This window comes from Squalius cephalus (assembly GCF_949319135.1).
Source record: "Squalius cephalus genome assembly, chromosome: 14".
Taxonomy (NCBI): domain Eukaryota; kingdom Metazoa; phylum Chordata; class Actinopteri; order Cypriniformes; family Leuciscidae; genus Squalius; species Squalius cephalus.
The window spans coordinates 21,837,284-21,856,254 of record NC_137135.1 but is presented as its reverse complement, the minus strand read 5'-3'; the positions used below and the strand labels follow the sequence as shown (position 1 = coordinate 21,856,254).

General features: G+C 37.0%; 2 protein-coding genes across 3 annotated transcripts; one reads left to right on the top strand and one right to left on the bottom strand.

Annotated features, from left to right (window-relative positions):
- Positions 1 to 542: 542 nt before the first annotated feature.
- On the top strand, positions 543 to 3,346 carry lsm11 (LSM11, U7 small nuclear RNA associated). Its single transcript, XM_079892903.1, has 4 exons — positions 543 to 1,031; positions 1,172 to 1,311; positions 1,397 to 1,480; positions 1,656 to 3,346. Exons 1-4 carry the CDS (start codon positions 578 to 580, stop codon positions 1,953 to 1,955), a joined length of 978 nt encoding a protein of 325 aa, XP_079749029.1. The 5' UTR covers positions 543 to 577; the 3' UTR covers positions 1,956 to 3,346.
- On the bottom strand, positions 3,159 to 18,959 carry clint1a (clathrin interactor 1a). 2 transcript variants are annotated; one of them, XM_079892901.1, is made up of 12 exons: positions 18,738 to 18,959; positions 14,676 to 14,780; positions 14,431 to 14,527; positions 14,244 to 14,352; positions 13,965 to 14,129; positions 12,737 to 12,920; positions 12,270 to 12,486; positions 11,953 to 12,037; positions 9,841 to 9,918; positions 7,820 to 8,091; positions 5,852 to 6,032; positions 3,159 to 4,834 (listed from the first exon to the last, which is right to left on the bottom strand). In XM_079892901.1, exons 1-12 carry the CDS (start codon positions 18,776 to 18,778, stop codon positions 4,497 to 4,499), a joined length of 1,872 nt encoding a protein of 623 aa, XP_079749027.1. In that variant the 5' UTR covers positions 18,779 to 18,959; the 3' UTR covers positions 3,159 to 4,496. The 2 variants fall into 2 exon arrangements, with proteins under 2 accessions (XP_079749027.1, XP_079749028.1); XM_079892902.1 differs by having other exon boundaries at positions 5,852 to 6,023.
- Between the last annotated feature and the right edge of the window lie 12 nt (positions 18,960 to 18,971).

Here is an 18,971-nt window from a genome sequence, read left to right as displayed (position 1 = left end):
ATCACATATCACAAATCAGTCTGATTTTTGTTTAATTGAGTTGCTAGTATAGTTTTTATCAATATTTTGAATTAGCTTTTATTTTTATATTATCCGTTTTTATTTTAATTTTAGTTAAAGTTTTAGTAATGTTGTTGTGATTTAGTCATTTTATTAGTTATTGGTTTTTTTTAAATCTATATCTATAGTTTTTATTCATTTTTATTTCCATTTTAGTCTAGTGCATGAGAAATGTTGCCATGGCAACTATAGCTTAAATAAAACAAGTTTAATTTTTTTAATTTTTTTTAAGTTTAACGTTTATTTTATTTTAAGTAACGAAATTATTTAATGTTTTTAGTTTTAACTATAAACTTTAGTTTGAACTAGTTTTAACTATTATTCACCAGTAAAAGTATTTTACTAATATATTAGTATAACTATGACTATTACTATTATTACTATTACTATTACTATTAATAATAGTATTTACTATTACAGGAAACATTTACGTCAAGGATGGTTTTCGTCGGTAGCTTCACACACTGATAAGTTAACTTACCCATGATTCTCCGCACAGTCTGCCGCTTATTCAAAAATGGAGGAGAGTGAGAGAGAGTCAGAAAGTGAGCGCTGCTCAGCACCTTCCCAAACATCTGAACAGCAAACCGCTTCCGAGACCTCCGGCCAAAAGCTAGAGACTGGCGAAGAGGATATCGAAACTAAGTTGGATATCAGTTCGGATAAGTTTGACCCATTACTCGCTCTATATTCCCCGAAAGTGCCACTGCCTTACCCCAATATCAAGTGCTTTAACAACATAGCAGAATATGAGAGCTTTATGAAAGGTGGTCGAGGCCGAGCGAAACCCGAAAATGTGGAGAAAAGACTCCGAAAAGCACAGAAAGGTAAAGCAGACCCGGAGAGGATAGAGAGGCTGAAGAAACTCATGGTGAACAACCCGGTTGAGGAGGAGGAGGGAGAGGGAAGCGGAGTCAAGCGACCGCCTCGACACCGAAAAGCGGCCAAAAATGTGCTTACCAGAATGCCACGTACGTTTCTCTCTTTACTGTCTATGTTAGAAGACAATAGTAAACACTAAACTGTGAATTCTCAACCAAAAGTGTGCTAGGTGAGTTCTTCTTAGTGTTGTCTTGGTAGGTAGCTCACTAGGTTGTGTCTATCTTTGCAGTGCATACAGGCAGTCCATTAGGAGAGCTTAATAGGTGCGTCCAGGAGAAAATCAGAGTCAAAGTTCACATCAGGACCTTTAAAGGGCTCCGGGGAGTGTGTTCTGGCTTTGTGGTGGCATTTGATAAGTTCTGGAACCTGGTAAGTATTAAAGTACCTTTACTCATTATTGTCATCATTACTAATAAATGTTTATCCCATTTTTTTTTTAATCCTCTGGTGCCAGGCGATGGTAGATGTGGATGAAACGTACAGGGAGCCCCTTTTGGGACAAGCTCTTTATCACGAGAAAGCACTTACTGTCACAAGGGTAATTCATTTGAATGTTTTAATATACACATGAATATTACGAATAACCACGTCAAATCTTGATTGAAGTTATAATAGAAAAATAACCCTTTTTTTGTTCTGTGGTTTATACTGTATGTTTACACTCTTCAATATAATTATATTGTTTATAAATCTAATAAAATTTTCTATTACAGCTATTTGAAAAACTGAAAGTTCAAGAGACTGTGGCCCTCAGTGCGGTTGAGAGGAAAGGAGGACATAACCTCTTAAAGCCAGACCCTTCTCAACTCGGAGACCAAACCAGGAGGAGAACCGATCCCAAACATACCCAGGAAAGTTCCGAACTCTCCGAGAAAGACAGGAGTACGTCAAAAGTGACACAACAATCTGAAAGCAAGCCTAAAGAGAAGTATGGGAGAGTGCACACGCGTCATGTCAATCAGCTTTTTATACGAGGAGAAAACATTCTTCTTGTAAACGTACAACAGGACTAAATACTGTCCTTATGAAATATTAGTTTACTTTTTTTTTTGGGAAGTCTCAATGAAAGGTTTCTTAATATGAGTGTATCATATTGATATGTATATCATCAGGTGAAAAGAATATGTTAAAAATGTAGAGTAAAAAACTCTTTAATTTTGGTTGGTTTATGAGCTAATGTCACATGTTTGTTTTTACTTTCAATGACCACTAGGGGGAAGTAAGACACTGATTCGTTGCAAGCTTTGACATTGCACATTTAGTCTTATTTTTGTTACACATTTTTATAAATTATCAAGTGGGAAATGGAAATATATTTAACAAATCATTACTGCTATTCATTTCACTGCTCGGTTAAAATTAAAGTAATTTATCAATCTCACTAAAACTCTAGGCCCGTCAATACACTCTTATTTTAATGTCAAACTGAAAGACTGTTCTATTAGACATTTATCTCTTTTAATGTAAAAAATTGCAGTTGGATTTCTCCATGGATTTCATAAAATAGTATAAATGGGTTAATTGAGCTTTTTGAGGTTGGAAATTGCATGTGGCACTCAAGGCTTTTTGTCTTGACATGTTTGAATGTTATTTTTCCCTTTCTGCATATTTTAGCCTTACATTACTCATATCATGAAAGTATAAACACACTTTCTCTTCACTTTAAATCTTAAGAGTTCCTTGTGATTTTACTTAGTTACATGTACATATAAATGTTTTATATCATGTTATGCTTTACAACACTTGATGTTCTATATTTCTTAATGCAACTAATCAAGCCACGAAAATCTCAGTATCTTTACCCACTCTATATTTATGAGGAAAAGTCCAACATTTTCTTGCATATTTATAAAATCACCATTGGCACTGGCTAGGGGAACATGTTTTCAGATTGAAAGTAGATATAATGACTCGGTAGGATACAGAATTATTCTGCACTAAGCATTTAAAAATAAATACATAGACACTGGAACTGTAGCCAGTTTCCTTGTCCTACATTAAGATCAAGTTCCTTATTAGTTAAATGTGACTCATTCATTTAATGCCAATTTAAAAGTTCACTGGAAAAGGATCCAGTGGAAATGGGACATGTGGCTGTTCTGCTTTCATCCTATTAATGCATGCAAAGTTAACATTTGAAGTCAGGTCCTAGGAGGATGACTATTTTTAAGACATGAGATTGATTAGGGGATAAAAACAAGCAAAACAATGAAAATGGAAATCAATTCTTTATTGTCATTCATAAAAGTACAATCAAGTCATTGTATGAAATTGAAAACATTAAACATTCTCAGTGGAAGAAAGATTTTCGTTTTTTGTTGCTTGCTGTAGATTTGCATAAACATATAGTGTTTCCAGTAACACTCCCCAACCAAACAGACCTGACTATAAAAAACTAAACCAACCCGTCAGGGGGACAAAAGTAACAAGAAAGGAAGAATTTGGTCATTCTGCTTGTAAAACGCCTCAGAATGGAAGAGAGGGGCTCGGTTAGCGTTAGCAGACACTGGACAGAAACAGATGATATTGACAATACAGTGATGGTCCTCTGGATACAGCATCCAACTCAGTGCTACCAGGGTTTACAAACACACAGCCTCACCCTACACTCAGCATGAGCAGACCTGCATAAAAATACAAACCCATATCAGGTTCAGATATATATCCTTTAGTTACCCAAACTCTTCCTTATAAGTTAACCATGCAAAAACATAAAATAAAACAAAAGTGTGTGCATATATGTGCACCACTGTATATGTATCTTCTTTAACAGTACTTTTAATAAATACTGTACTTTTCATATTGTCTAAAGAATTTTTTTAGTAAGGCTGACAGGCACCATGTGTTCTAACGACAGATTTTGCATTTTCATAAAGATGCAAAGTAGATCAGATTACACATTTACTATTTAAGGCCACAAAGGTTTTGATTTGGAGTTGTAATTCTATCATCTTGATGTTAGAGTACTTCATTTCTCTTCAGAAAATGGTTAAAATCAAATACAAAATGGCAAAGTGATCACAAGCTTTACTCCATACAAAAATCCTCACCGTCATAATTCGTTAATCATGGAACTCAATAACTTATTGTCTGCGCGCACAACTATTTACAGGTTATCATCTTAAGGCAGAGTAGAGGAAAGGCCAGAATTGATTATTAGGATTTTTCTACTGCATTAGAAACCCAAATATTTCCTGGGTTAAATTAACAAGCTATATAAGAGGATAAGGTCAATCAGAGTCATTCACTATCATCACATTCCTTAAAGCGATATCCCGACGCCATGGAAACGTGGGACGTGCGTGAGTGTGTGTGTGCAATGACTGAAATGATTCTCAGAACAAACCAGCCACCCTCAACAGGGCTCCTTGGTACAGCTGATCAGAAGAACATCGAAAATAATATAATCATCCAGTTGAACATCAGCATCATTTGAACAAACATTTCCTGTGAGGCTTTATTTGACATCTTTCAAGTAGTCTTTGTCTTCTAGCTCTTCATAGCTTCTTCATGGTCACATCTCCTGAAAGATTGTTCACTTAATACTTCGCAATTCATTTCCCAAAGTTGGCAAAATCTGCAAAGGCATCTTGTTTAGGCTGTCCCATGGCAGGGTTCATCCCCATTCCCGTACCCATGCTTCCTGGCATCCCCATGGCAGCTGTAGTAGACATACCCATGTTCATATTCATTCCCATCATGCCCTGATTGACTGGCATCCCTCCCATGGGTGGCATGGACATGGCATTACCTGTCATGCCAGGCTGCATGCCCATGTTCATTCCTCCCATCATGATGTTGGTGGGCGGTCTGACCATTGTAGTGGCAGGCTGCATGCCCAGGTTCATTCCAGCAAAGCCCTGAGTCATCATATTGACCGGAGTCGGAACTCCTATTGCAGGATACAGAAAAAATTAAAAATAAAATCCATTAAAATAATCAGAATCTTTTTATTTTAGGTCCTCAATTGTTTTTGGTGTATAAAATGTCTGATTAAATGTGTTGTGTTTGTTTTTTGTTTTTTAATACACTACCGTTCAAATGTTTTGGAACGGTAAGACTTTTAAAAATGTTTTTGAAAGAAGTCTTTTATGCTGACAAAGGTTGCATTTATTTGATCAAAAATACAGTAATAACATATTATTATCAATGTCGAAAACAGATAATTTTATTAATATTTAATATTACTGCTTAATATTTTTGTAGAAACTGATTTTTGTTCAGGATTCTTTCTTGAATACAAAGTAAAACAAAACAGCAATTATTTTAAATAGAACATTTTTGTAACATTATAAAATGTATTTACTGTCATTGCTACTATGTATGATTTTTATTTTATTTTTATCTTATTTGGAAAAATGTAAACATATTAATTGAAAATGCCATAAGAAGGTTTCAAACTAACAGTAATGTTCCTGATTCTGATCAAATTTCCTAAATTTAATTTTTATAGCATAAAGCTTTATTTATATAGCACCTTTTAAAAACTAAAGAGGAAAAATAGAACAAAAAGAATAAGAAAATAAACATGGCAAATTGCTTTCTTCATCTCATTCTGGTTTTTATATATCATTGCTTTCTCATTTTAACTTTTCCTCATCCCATACAGACTCCTAATTTTTGTAACTTTTTTGAGCTCATTTAATTTACTGAACTCCATATTCAATCCTTTCGCAGACACTCAACACCAGTGTCTATATCATGGGTGTCCAAACTCAGTCCTGGAGGGCCACTGTCCTGCAGAGTTTAGCTCCAACTTGCATCAACAAACCTGCCAGGAAGTTTCTAGTATGCCTAATAAGATCATGCCATGATTAGCTGGGTCAGGTCTGTTTAATTTGGGTTGGAGTTGAACTCTGCTGGACAGTGGTCCTTCAGGAGCAGGATTGGCCCAGGTATATATGCTTACCATGCTGCATCATGTTAAGTGTGGGTTGAGAAGGTTTGGGTGGCTGCATGCCAGGGCCAAGGAAGTCCAAGCTTATGTCTACATTAGAGTTGGACCAGGTGGAAGGCACAGACCCTTTGGGATTGGGCTTCTGGGTCATCGGTTGCTGGGGCATCAGTGGGCCCCCCATAGTCTGCAGTGGCTGCAAAGACCAAAAGAAAAGTCAGTCAGTTTTAGGACAAACCATTTATGACAGCACCCATATGATCAAAAACAATGTTTCTTCTGATTTTGTTGAGATGATACTGTTCTGCTGCAATTCAAGCATGGTAATTAAAATTCTCCGATGGCCATGAATGTTTGCCAGTGGCAGAATGACACAAGTCAGAGAAGATGAAAGGCAGTATTAATACTACAGAACATTGCACTGTGGTCTGTCAGGGTTATCAAGACTCTTGAGCTATACAAGACAGAAATGCTGGTTGAGAGGCATTGTCTTCCCCTAAAATTATTTCAGCATGTTAAAATGCATCTCAAGTCCCTCTAATTATGGGGGGATGGGGGGTGCTTTTTTCTTTAGCCAAACAAAACTTGCCATTTTTAAAGTAGGTCAGGCTTTTAGCATGCAAATATTATCTTTGAGCAAGGCTTTTGTTTCAATTTAATGGTTTTCTGACTTAAACTTGTTCCTCCTCATTCTGCCATTCTCTGTGATGGGCGTCCCAAGGGGACGGGGTTGATGGGTAATGAGGAGGGGGCGGGTGGAAAATTGTGCCGATGCTGCGTGTTAACCCTCGCTCGTTTCGCTTTCATGTTGCCTGCTCTCTAAACCGCTGGCTCTGAACCTTGGCCAGAATTGTCTTTTCTTGCGTAAATAGTGTTTAGTGTGCAGTTCCACTTAGATGAGCTGCATTAAGTACTCCACAGATGGGGGATCTGAATGAAAACCACATCTATGTGCAATACAGGCTCTACATCACTAGGTTTCATCTTGATTCTTTGTGCTGTAAACATAACGTTGAGGGATGGCAATACACCAAAGTCTAAATTGGGTGTGATACCTAATAAAATGCATAGGTACAGATTTGTAAGTTAGGCTAAAACTATGCATACAATGACTCTGCCTAATCAAATGTATTATGGCTTATATGTATTATTTTTGTGGGGTTAATGTATTACTATTAGCACTGAGGCAATTTTTGTACTCCTAAAATTTGACTAAATAAACTTCCAGTCAATATACACATTTAAAATGTAAACTACCATTCAAATGTTTGGGGTCTGTAAGTTTTTTTTTAATGTTTTGGATAGAGGTCTCTTCTGCTCACCCAGGCTGCATTTATTTGATCAAATACAGTAAAATTTTAATTTATTATTACAATTTAAAATAACTGTTTTCTATTTGAATACATTTTTTAATGTTATTGATTCCTGAGATGGCAAAGCTGGATTTTAGGCGTCATTATTCCAGTCTTCAGTGTCACATGATCCTTCAGAAATCATTCTAATATGCTGATTTGCTGCTCAAGAAACATTTTTTAATTATCAATGTTGAAAACAGCTTAATATTTTTGTGGAAATCAAACCATGATACATTTTTTCGGTATACTTTTACTGTCACTTTTGATAAATTTAATGCGAAATTATATATATATATATACAGTGTGTGTATGTATACATATATATATATTTCATACATATATCATTTCGCATTAAATTGATCAAAAGTGACAGTAAAAGTGTATTTATATATATATATATATATATATATATAGATATTGATGTAAACTAAAAGCTACTTACTATTAAAAAATTAACAAGCTCAACTGGAGCTTCAATAACAAAGAAAAGTGGGAAAGAAAACTGTGCTCTTTAAAGCTTTTCATGGAGTCCTGAACTAAAAGATCATGACTGTATGATGTATCAAGTACTCTTTCTTCATATTATATAGATAGATACATTGAGGGAAATCTCAAAGCCAGCAGGCACCTGTGATTTGGACGTTGGCATGCCAATGGTCTGAGAGCTGGTCATGGAGAAGTTCATGCTTTGGGAGGTGCTGAAGTTAGTGGTCTGGGAGGAGCCCATTAGGTCAAAAAGGTCAGATGAGGGTGCCATGGATGCAGGAGCAGGGGCCACCTGCAGACCTGAGAAAAGGTCTATTCCTACAGAGTTGACAGGCTGGGCTGCCGGGACGGCTGGTTGGGCTGCAGGAAAAGCGTTCCAATCCCCAAAGTCTCCATTTCCACTAGGCGCTGGGGCTGAGGAAACACAAAAGTCTCTGATGAAATGGTGCGCAGAGAAGCACAAATATTATAGAGAGCTCAAGTATCACAAGAGGAAGCTGTAATAGTTCTGTAGCTTTTTGATCAAAAGGCATATTTGTGCATCCAAAATATTGCTTCACATCAGGCTTTATCATCAAGCAAATAAAACAGAGGATTTGCATGCAAATGAGCAACACAAAATATAGAGAAATGTAAGAGAACCAGTAATGAAATGATCAGGGCACTGAGGATGCATGAATATCAAACGAATCTCAGACTCTCAGTCACTTCAGCTCTGTCCCAGAAATGCAGAGGGTAATGTGTCACACCCAACAAGAGCTGAAATGTGTCTTTACTCATTAGCTTTTAGCACAGCAGCCCACCATATGGCTGCCTCCTCCTTTCACTATTTAAGAGCTTTCTGCTTGGAGTATTTCATAAACAGGCAGCTGAGGATGGCAAACTCTGGTCCAGCAGGGAAAAAAAAACAGCCTTCTGTTATATTCCCAGAACTATATTTAAATAATCATATAAAAAACACACACACATATCACCACTTTGTGTCCTTCAAGTTGTCTCCCTTAAGGCTTTCATTTTAACATGCGAGTTTAAGTAGAAAAAAAATATAGAGACTTACTTTGCCACCACCCCCCACCCACCCAAAAAAAAAACTTTTTCTGTTGGTGTATCTTTTAAAGAGCATTATGGTTACAGTCAAGTTCTACAAAATGTATCCAGATTTTCTGGTTACTAGTTCTGATATTATTAGTAAGGGTGCTTTAAATATTGTGCTAGACTGTTAGACAGTTTGCACAATAAAATCTTCTCAGAGTAGTTATGCATTTAAATTCATCCCCTTCAAAGCACTACTGTTAAAGCTATGTACATTCAGACGGACATAGCATATTTTTAAGTTGAAATATCTTAAGTTTAAGATAGTCTAACTTTTAAAACAAGACCTCAGTGCTCAGTTCCATTCAGTTCCACTATGTCCAGCTGTTTCTGTCTTGTGTAAACTGTCTTGAGAAACATGTTTGATTGGGGTCATGTGAACCCATAACCTGCCTAATTATACAGTTTTCTTGAGACCAATTAACTGACTTGTCATTTAGGAAACACACTGACGTCAGTTTTGAAAATACCATTCAAATGTTTGGGGTTGGTAAGATTTTTTTTTTTACGTTTAAAAAACAAAGAAAAGAAAAAAAAGTCTCATGCTCACCAAGGCTGCGTTTATTTGATCAAAAATACAGTGAAACAGTAAACTTGCGAAATATTATTACAATAATAATGTTTCATTTGAATATATTTTAAAATGTAATTTATTCCTGTGATGCAAAGCTGAATTTTCAGCATCATTATTAAAGTCTTCAGTGTCACATGATCTTTCAGAAATGATTCAAATAAACTGATTTGCTGCTCAAAAAATATTTCTTATCAAAGTTGAAAACACTTGTGCTGCTTATTATTTTGGTGGAAACCATAATACTTTTTTTGTCAGATTTCTTTGATGAATAGAAAGTTCAAAAGAACAGCATTTATTTGAAATAGAAATCTTTTGAAAAGTTTTTACAGTCACTTTTTATCAATTTAATGAGGCCATGCTGAAAAAAACTAATAATGTTTTACTGACCCAAACTTTTGAACAGTAGTGTATGTTGTAGTAAGAAGATGTAAAAATAAGAAAGAGTTTCAGGTTGAATTTTTGACCTGATAGTGTGTTAAGAGGTTATATAAACATACCAGCTGATGATGGAAGAGTGGCTGCAGCTGCAGAAGAAGAGAAATCAGCAAAACCTCCAATCAGGTCAGAGTTTAAACCTAGAATGAAAGACAGTGGTTCAATTATGACATTCTAGATTTGCAAAACATATCAATTCCTCACTAATCTCCTAAGAAAAAGACAAAAATAAGAAACATCTGTTGGCGTCTGTAATGGACATACACACTCTGAGTGTGTAACTCACGTTACATTCCAGCAGCCTGTGGCTGGACTTATGTAGAGGAGGAAAGATGCAGCTCTTTGAATGGTGGAGGAGGGAACAGGACAGTTAGGATGAGAGCTAAACATCTGCTCGGCACTACACATCCACCAGGGACCGTTTTGACATCTGGCCACAGTGACTATATGCTTCAGCAGGCAGCAGGAGCGCAGGAGAGTACATATGCTAAACTTCTCTGTGCACCCCTCCTTTTCAGCGGGATACATCCATGCTGCCAAACTAATGGCATAACGCTTCTTTCTACTTTCAGTTATCTCCTCATCCATTCTTCATGAACATCAAGTACAGCTTGAACGACTACTAGGCCTGCTACGATAGTCTGTGTTACCGGTGTACAGAAGCAACACCGGCTACATCACATGCCCACCGTGGCACCACCCCCACCGTCGATTTGATTTTTTAATATAAAATCCTTTAGTTCAGTTAGAGAACAGACACTATTAAACTGAACATGTCTGCTTAATAAGTCGTGAGCCGAACAAGAATCGCAGCACATGAGAGTGAGGAGCTGACTAACAAGGTGACTGCAGAATATTTGGTGTCAAAGCGAAATGTAAAACCGCCTGTTTTAGCGAATTTGTCATTGCACTGTTTTGGTGTTGTGTTTTTCATTGAGAATAATAGGCTAATGAACTGCAATCCGCCCCAAAAATGAAACTAATGCGCACGGCCGCACGTGTCCACGGGTGCAGAGCGAGCAGAACAGGGAAAGCGTTTTCAGTTCATTCCTATGGAAAAACGCTTGTTCTATTCTAGGGATGAGTCACGATTTTCAAATATTCGATTAGTTGATTTTATTATAGAATATCGAATAGGTTGTGCGATTATTGTCTTTAAAAATAAGTTTTAGGTTCTGATGCGGTCGTGACACGTTCATGTAACCAGAGGGTGGCGAGATGCCAATAACGCATCTAAAAGCTGTCAATCAAGTCTCAGACAACAGAAGAAGAAACATTGTCTCACAGTAGCCTATACATGCATGTGTGTGTGCATGTGGGGGAGGGGTGCGAATTTCAAATAATAATCGAATGATACCCAGTGATCTTCGAATATTAGTTTTGTTTTCAAATTAGTGCCAATTCGGGCGGATTGCTTTATTGGTTAGTTCATTAGCCTATTATTCTTAATGAACAGTGCTCCTTATGGCATTATGATTGCCAGTGCGGATGCGCACATTTTACGTTTGCCTTTAAATTAGCGATTTCAAAAAACCCGCCGGTGACACCGGTATTACCGGTGTTGTCACACATCGATTAACCGGTGGGAAAATATCCTCATCGTCACATCCCTAACGACTAGTCATTATTAGTATTAATACAGAAAAGTAGTTTGACAGAAATGTTTACCTTATGCAAATGACTCAAAATATGTATGAGCATTCTTCTATTCATGAAAAGTCCAATTATGTGTTGTAGGATAGTGCAAGATTCATGCTGTTTGCTAATGTTGCAAAAACAGTCATGTCCTGCTTGCCTGTAGTCTCTGTCAGGTCTTTTAGGGCGATAATTGAGCATACATTCAGGGTGGTTTGAATTTGTTTGTCTTGAACACAGACCATCTCATTTGTCAGCAGCATTGGTGTGGTTTTCTTACAACATGTTTTGTGACCATAAAGCACTCTTTGGATTTATTTTTACTTTAGTGACTTGAGGCAGAACTAATCGACCAGTTGGTGCAACCCTACTTCCATTAGGGATGAACCCTTCAATATTACTCCTCCCAAGCATCCCACAGTGAATTGTTCTTGCATGTTCAATTGTTGAGGTAGTGCTGAACCACAAAGCAAATAAATGAGAATTAAAAAATCTAAAATATTTTCCTCTGCTAAAACCCAAAGATGTTATACTGTCACCTGTGGAGGCTGGTTGAGCAGGTACAGGATCTGCCGAGAACAAGTCCACCAGACCAGAACTGGGCTGGTTCACTGCTGATGTGGTCTACAGCAACAAAGAGAGGACAAACTGAAAACACTCTTAACATCTACCACAAGATGTCAGTGTAGAGTCTAAGTTTTTTTAAATACAAGTTTAACATTTAATTTTTGTGCTATTTACTAACAAACCTCTAGTTGAAGTTGCATATTTGACGAGTCCAAGTGCCAGAGAGGTTTAATTATACAGGAAAAAGACTAGTGCTAGTAGCTATTGTTTCGTTGCAGTGTTTCTCTACCTGGCTTGTGTTTGAGTCAGTGGAGGGTTTATCGCCAGTGTAACGCGCAGCTGCTCCCAGGTCTATAGTTTTGGATGGAACACCTCTCTTACGAGTGGCAGTGGTCTCCGTGGCCTGGACGATCTGGACGCTTTTTGTTGTCACCGTCTCTTCATCTTTAAATTCGGATTTCCCCGTCTGCCCGTTTCGCGTTCCCCGACGGTCCTCATCTGCCTCACTATACAGAGGAGATAAAGTCAAGTCAAGTCAAGTCAGATTACAAACAAAATGCTTTCTTTCTTTGAGAACAAGTAGACAAAACACAATCAGTCCATGACACAATCAGTTCAAAATGTTATAAACAGCTGTCAACAATTTGTTCATTTAATTAGTTATAACATTTATGCTATTTGTGTTTCAAAAAAAAAAGAGAAAAGGTGTTTCCAGGTGATTGAGACGGGAAGGTGAGACGGCCTGGGGGTCCTGACCTGAATCTGTCAGGCGAGTCGTCCCTGTCTTTTTTGCGGAACATGTTGATTGTGTCATCAATGGTGCTTCCAATCTTATCGCTGATCTCTCCCAGTTTCTCACTGAAAGGGAAAGCCCCCTTGCTTTTGTCCCAGTCTTCATCCCATTTCGAGCGTGATTCTCTGAAATCAAACCTGTCCTCCGCTGCAGAATGCATAAACAGGATAGCAGTGTGTTATGCTATATACACATATTATAAAGTCAAGCTTCATTTAGAATTAATATTTGACAATAAGGAATAAAAGGGTGAATCTCATGTCTAGGTCATATTTCACCCAAACTCACTGATATATTTTTATGACAACTAAGCACATTTTCCCGACCCAATTCAAATTACTATGTTTTCTTTTGAGGTTGTTTGTAATTTCCATTATTCTAAATGGTGATTCTTATTAGAATTAAATTATTTAATAAGCATTAATGAAAGTTAATACAATACATATTACCAGGTTATGATAAATACTTAATTTAATTAATATACACATTTTTTTGTTAATTGTACTTTTTATGAAGGGGTGCTTAATTGTCATGAAGGCTTAATGTTGTTATGCAAAATATAATTTCATTTAGTTATTTTCAGGGGGTGGGGTGAAATATGACCCGGTATAAGATTCACACACAAACACTCAATATCAATGTGAAGAGAAGAGAGATGAGGCTGTAAAGCTTCAACTTAGGTATATTCTGTGACTGTACTGTGGTTACATTACTGGATAAATTTGCAAGCCACCATCTCAAAATCACATATTTCACATATATAATATATAATCACATATATATGTGGTTTCATCCAACTTTAAAAGGTAAAATGACTGTCAAACTAAAACAAGATACCAAATTAAATCTGAAACAGCCATTACAAATCATGCATTGCATTTTTTCCTTCCCAATCAAGGACATCAAAACTATAATTTATGCTGTCATGTGAAAAAGCAGCTATGCCAGGTATCAAAATAAAGCTACAGTACAGTTCACTCATCTGGCAAAGCAAACCCTTCAGGGATAATTACAGTGGAGAGGAGACAGGGGACATCTTTGTTTTCAGATAGTCCCTTTTAGATAAATTCCTTATGATAAATGTGTTTGCTGTGTGGGATAAATCACCTTGTATACCTTTATAAACATGATGGGGAGGACAGTGTGTGTGTGCGCATGTATAAGACCTAGAAAAGGAAGTTAGGGACTTACAGTATCTGAAACCCGACATACTGTCAGAGGACACGCCTATATACTTGTCCCTGTTCTTCTTGGCTTTCTTCCTCTCCTCTCTCAATCTGTCATCATCCTGGACAAACTCTAGCATCTCCTTTACCTTCTGACGCACATTGATACCCTGGTCTTTGCCATTCTCATCTGAAACACAAAGCCCATTCATCCATCATTTTTCAATATCTTTGAGACATCAAACAGTGTGCATGGAAGATAAAAAAAATTATATAAGCTCTTGCCTTTGTGCAGTTCACTCACCTACACAATGATAGCTTTCAATTGAACGCAAGTCATACAGGTGCTCTCTTGCACTCGTGACCACCCGTTCAGATCCATTTCTAATCAGATACGCCAGCAGCAGTAAAGACTGAGGTAGAAAGAACAGTAAAGTTCAGGACCGATTACAGCAAAACAAAACTCCTGTATCGTCATCAGTAAAGCATACCTTGTAAACTCTTCTCCAGTTTTTCTTGTTGTCTTTCAGCATTCTAGTCCACAGCATATTCATTACCTCAGGAAACTGCTCGTACATGAACGTAGCCCTGAATTGAAACCAAAGATAGGCAAAGCTTGGCTTAGCATTCTCCATATCGTAAATATGTGTAACTGCTGACAGGTTCAGAGTCAAGATAAAGTTCACAGAAAGCATGCAGAGAAGTCACAAATAAACCATCAAAAAACCCCACTTGCCTGGCGATCTCCCCCATTAACTGTCCAGAGGGTCCCCATGGGTCGTCATTGGTGGCTTCTCGAACTTTAGACTCAGTTTCAGTATAGTTCATCACAACATTGGTTCTGTGAGAAAGAGATTAAAACAAAACAAAAAAAAAGCCTTTCAGTTAAGTCTTTATTCAGAGTGATTGAGTGATAATCTGCAGGAAAGCACCTTTCAGCAAAGGCTAAATATTACTAATATTACTTAAATGGCATTATATTATCTTGATAAATCAGTAGTACAAATTATTTGAGACTGAAAAAAAATTGTGAGACTGAGCAGACTGTTGCACAGGTGCCTTCATTAATCATCTGCATTAGGTGATCTTTGTTATAGGTACTTTAAATGGATGTCCATAAAGTTGATTCTGTTTCACATCTAGTTTAATCCTTTAGTTGAACAAGATGGCAATTATATTAAAGGGGATGTCTAATGCTATTTCATGCATTCTGACTTATTTAGGCTACACTGTTAAATAGTTGGATTCTCATGCTAAACATGGCCAAAGTTAAAAAAAAAAACGAGTTTCTTCAGGGTACTTATAGGTTTCGTAAAGTTTTTATGGCCCTGTATGATGTAATAAAGGGGGGCATTCCTTGTATGGGCACTTCTGCCGGAAGAGCGGGCCGGGCACACACATCAACCAGAGCGAGAGCAAGAGCAAAGCCCATCAACGTGCTTCGTTCAAGTTACGGAAGTCGTCGGCAGCGCTGCCCGGCACGTATTGTTTATTGTTAAATCAACAGTGATTATAAATAAACAGAAAAACCACATCCTATTCAAACCATATATATATATATATATATATATATATATATATATATATATATATATAGTGAGTAACCATTTTAAAAATCCCCAAAGGTTGCATAACTAGTTCCAGTGAAAACTTTTCATTTCCTATTAAAAAAGGAACAGACCAGTTAGGACAGTTATTCAAATAATCAAATCTCAGACCACACCTTCATTCGAATAGCAGATGGTGGTAAGCAGCAAAGCAGGGCACCAAAAGCTCTTATTATGTGAAACCAGTTTAGTACTAGAGGGACATTAACAGAGTAAAGAGTGGTTATACAAGACACACAAGATCTCAGTATATGGGAGGGGTGTAGGACAGGCTCTCTGAGAATAGAGGGTGGATCAAATAAAAAGCACCATATGAGGTCCTCAATCTTTCCTACTCCTAGATTGTTTGTGGTTTTAATAAAGACAACGTCTAGAAAATGTCTCAGTTTACAGCCTATTGAAAAAATACCTGGGTATTGTCTTGCTCAATGGAAGAGTAAACTGCAAAAATAAAATAAAAACTCCCTACATTCTATTCTCCTTGTTTATTCAAGGTTTAATCAGATAGATTACACAATCACCTAGACAAAGATAGAATAAAAATGATGAAAGAAAGAGTAAAACAGATAAATACTGTAATTAACTTTGGCATAGTTTGAGTTGATAAAAAATAGGTCAAGACATACGTTTGCTTTTGCTTGCAGGGTGCAATCATTTACTCCTCCAGAAAAATTTGGGGAAAACAAGAGTGTCTTAATTCTTCAAAAACACACCAAACCCGGTCAGCTGCATTAACTGGTGATTTCACAGCTTAAGGACAATGCTTTGATTTTTATTTCAGGTACTACTGAAATTCTTTCCACAGTTATTTGATCCCTGTGGTAAGTGATAAATACTATCCACTATGCTAAATACTAAAGCACTAAAGTCTTCCTGTGTCATCTCAGAACTTTCACACCATTTTGGAACAAGCTGTTCATTGCTTTACCAGCATGAAGCTAAATTCCACACACTTCATCAGTTCACCCATGGGTAAGCTTGGCAAATCGTCTGTAAAAAGGTCAGACTGATGGAGATGACAGACTGATTTTGGAGGCAACAGCTTGCTACATTGTTTTCAAAGTTGCTCTGTAAAAACAAGAAATGACAATGTTTTTTTTTTTTTTGGTTATTTTGCAGGTCATGATGAAAAGTGATGGTATTGATACTTTCTTAATACTCAGTGTCATCCAGCATATAAGATATAGGCTTTTTGCTTCTCCAATAATTAATTGTAGTCTCTATTAAGTAGCTACACCCTTCAACTTACAACAACATCAGCTGATTTATTATATTATCACATAGTTACAAAGCTGAAAAGAACGTGTAAATGACACAGTATCAGGGACGTACGCAGTTAGGCAACACCCAAACGTTTATGCAAACTCATATTTGTGAATTAAAGCCTTCAGTAACCATTTTTCTGTACTGTCAGAGAAGGATAATAAAAAAACTCAGGTTGAGAGTTGCACAATAACCTCTTTAATGATCATCATACTGTATGTCATTCTTGTAGCTAAACGCATTCTCACCAATTTTCTGTTGAATAAAAGTTGCAAAAGCCATTTTGGTTCTTCAATCGCAGTAAACAGACAGCCCAACTCTGAGATGCACAAGTCTACAAAAATAAAATCAAAGTGTAGTCTGTGACTATAACCGGCTGTTCATTTTATGAAGGGGATTTGATTTGTCATTGACCGTGGCACTTCTCAAGACAAACATAATTTTGAATAGCTGTACTTGCCTTTTGATCAACCTCATAAACTTTTCATAAGACAGCAGTTGTGGCTGTGTGCAAGACAGACAGCACAGCTAGAACAGAGTTTAACCTTTAAATGGTTTCTGAGATAGTGAATGGGCCTAATTTCTGAGGAAAAAAAATTAAAATTGAAAATTCTTGCAAATGGAATATTGGAGTACTATGAAAAATGATTAAACTGTGCACATCATTATTTTATTTTTAATTAATGTGCCCTCATAATTTATCAAAATAATGTCCCCTCCCTCTTGCAGTGACATCTCTTCTCTTCTCTGATGATGCGTTTACTGGCGTGTGGGCGGGGCAACCTGTCACTCACATGAGATCACAACAATAGCAAACCACAACCATCCAATCAATTCCCAATAGACAAAAACAAGCTCTGCCCTAAATTTGTTCTTGTCAGAGAAGCTAATTCACTTGGATATGCGTCTCAATAGGGAAGAAAAAACGATCGCAACCTCCATTTCATGAAAGAGGGTTCCAGCAAATACTTAGGTCAAGTAATGACTTAGTATAAAAAGTGGCATCAGCCTAAAATTTTGATGTAAAAGCAAACATGACAGCATGTCTTACTGGACTAAACCACTGAAAGTGCAGAATGCCACTAACCTCAAAGTAAATGCTTATCTTTTAAATGTTATTTTCATGGGACAAACAAACTGTAAAATGTATTATAAACTCATTATATTTTTTAACAGAAACATAACACTGAATTATTTAGTTGGAATTTTTTTCTTGAAAAAAAAAAAAATTCCAGTTTCAGTCTAACTTCAGGTTTCAGTCTAACTTCAGGAGTTTCCATAAAACTCATGGGCTCCAATATAGCTACGCTACGCATGCATCTTTATACTTACAGCCTTTCTAACAGAATTACAACCAGACAGTGTAAACAGTTTGACAATTAATCAGCAAAGGACACCACACAAATATGGCCAATTATTCGCTTTTCATATCAGGCTAACTGATTAGCTTAAACAATGCCTGAAAATAGCTGTCAAATATGAAAGTTATGGTCACTCCAATGCAAGTACTATACTTTTAAATAATTTTCTCATTCATAATGTTAACAGACGACACGTTAGTTTGGTGTGAAAAGCACTATTAAAAACAAGCACCGTGTTTTGACAGTCAACACAAGTTTAGCAACTGTCATAAAATTAGCCACTGAGTTCAAAGAAACGAAGTTTGAGGGAATCGTTTGTCTTGTAAACAAAACAAAGCCGTGATGAACAAGTGAAAACGTCTGATAAAGTATAGTAACCGACTGGAAAACTACTGTTCTATATAACGTTACGCTGTCGACTTTTAAGGGGACAACAAAGCTGTAGTTAGCTACTGTGCTAGCTCCTGTCTCGAGAGTGTGTGACGTCAATGAGTGCGTACGTGTCTCATTTTCAACAGGTATGAGACAAGACACCAAAATACTTAAGAAAACATTCACAATACTCACGCTTTATCAACCAGCTCCCTCACTTTCCACATATTCAACATCTTGGCTGTGTTGTTGTGTCTTTCGGTCGCGAAAAAAGGTGTTCCAGCCCTTGAAATCCGCTGGTCGCGCCAGTCGAGCTGTCACGACAGCCAAAGCATGAACTCTAAAGTTCCGCTGCTTCAGGCAGCGATGAAGGAGAGCAGGCCAGACAGGTTACTACGGAAATGCTCCGTCACCTACGGAAATTTCGTA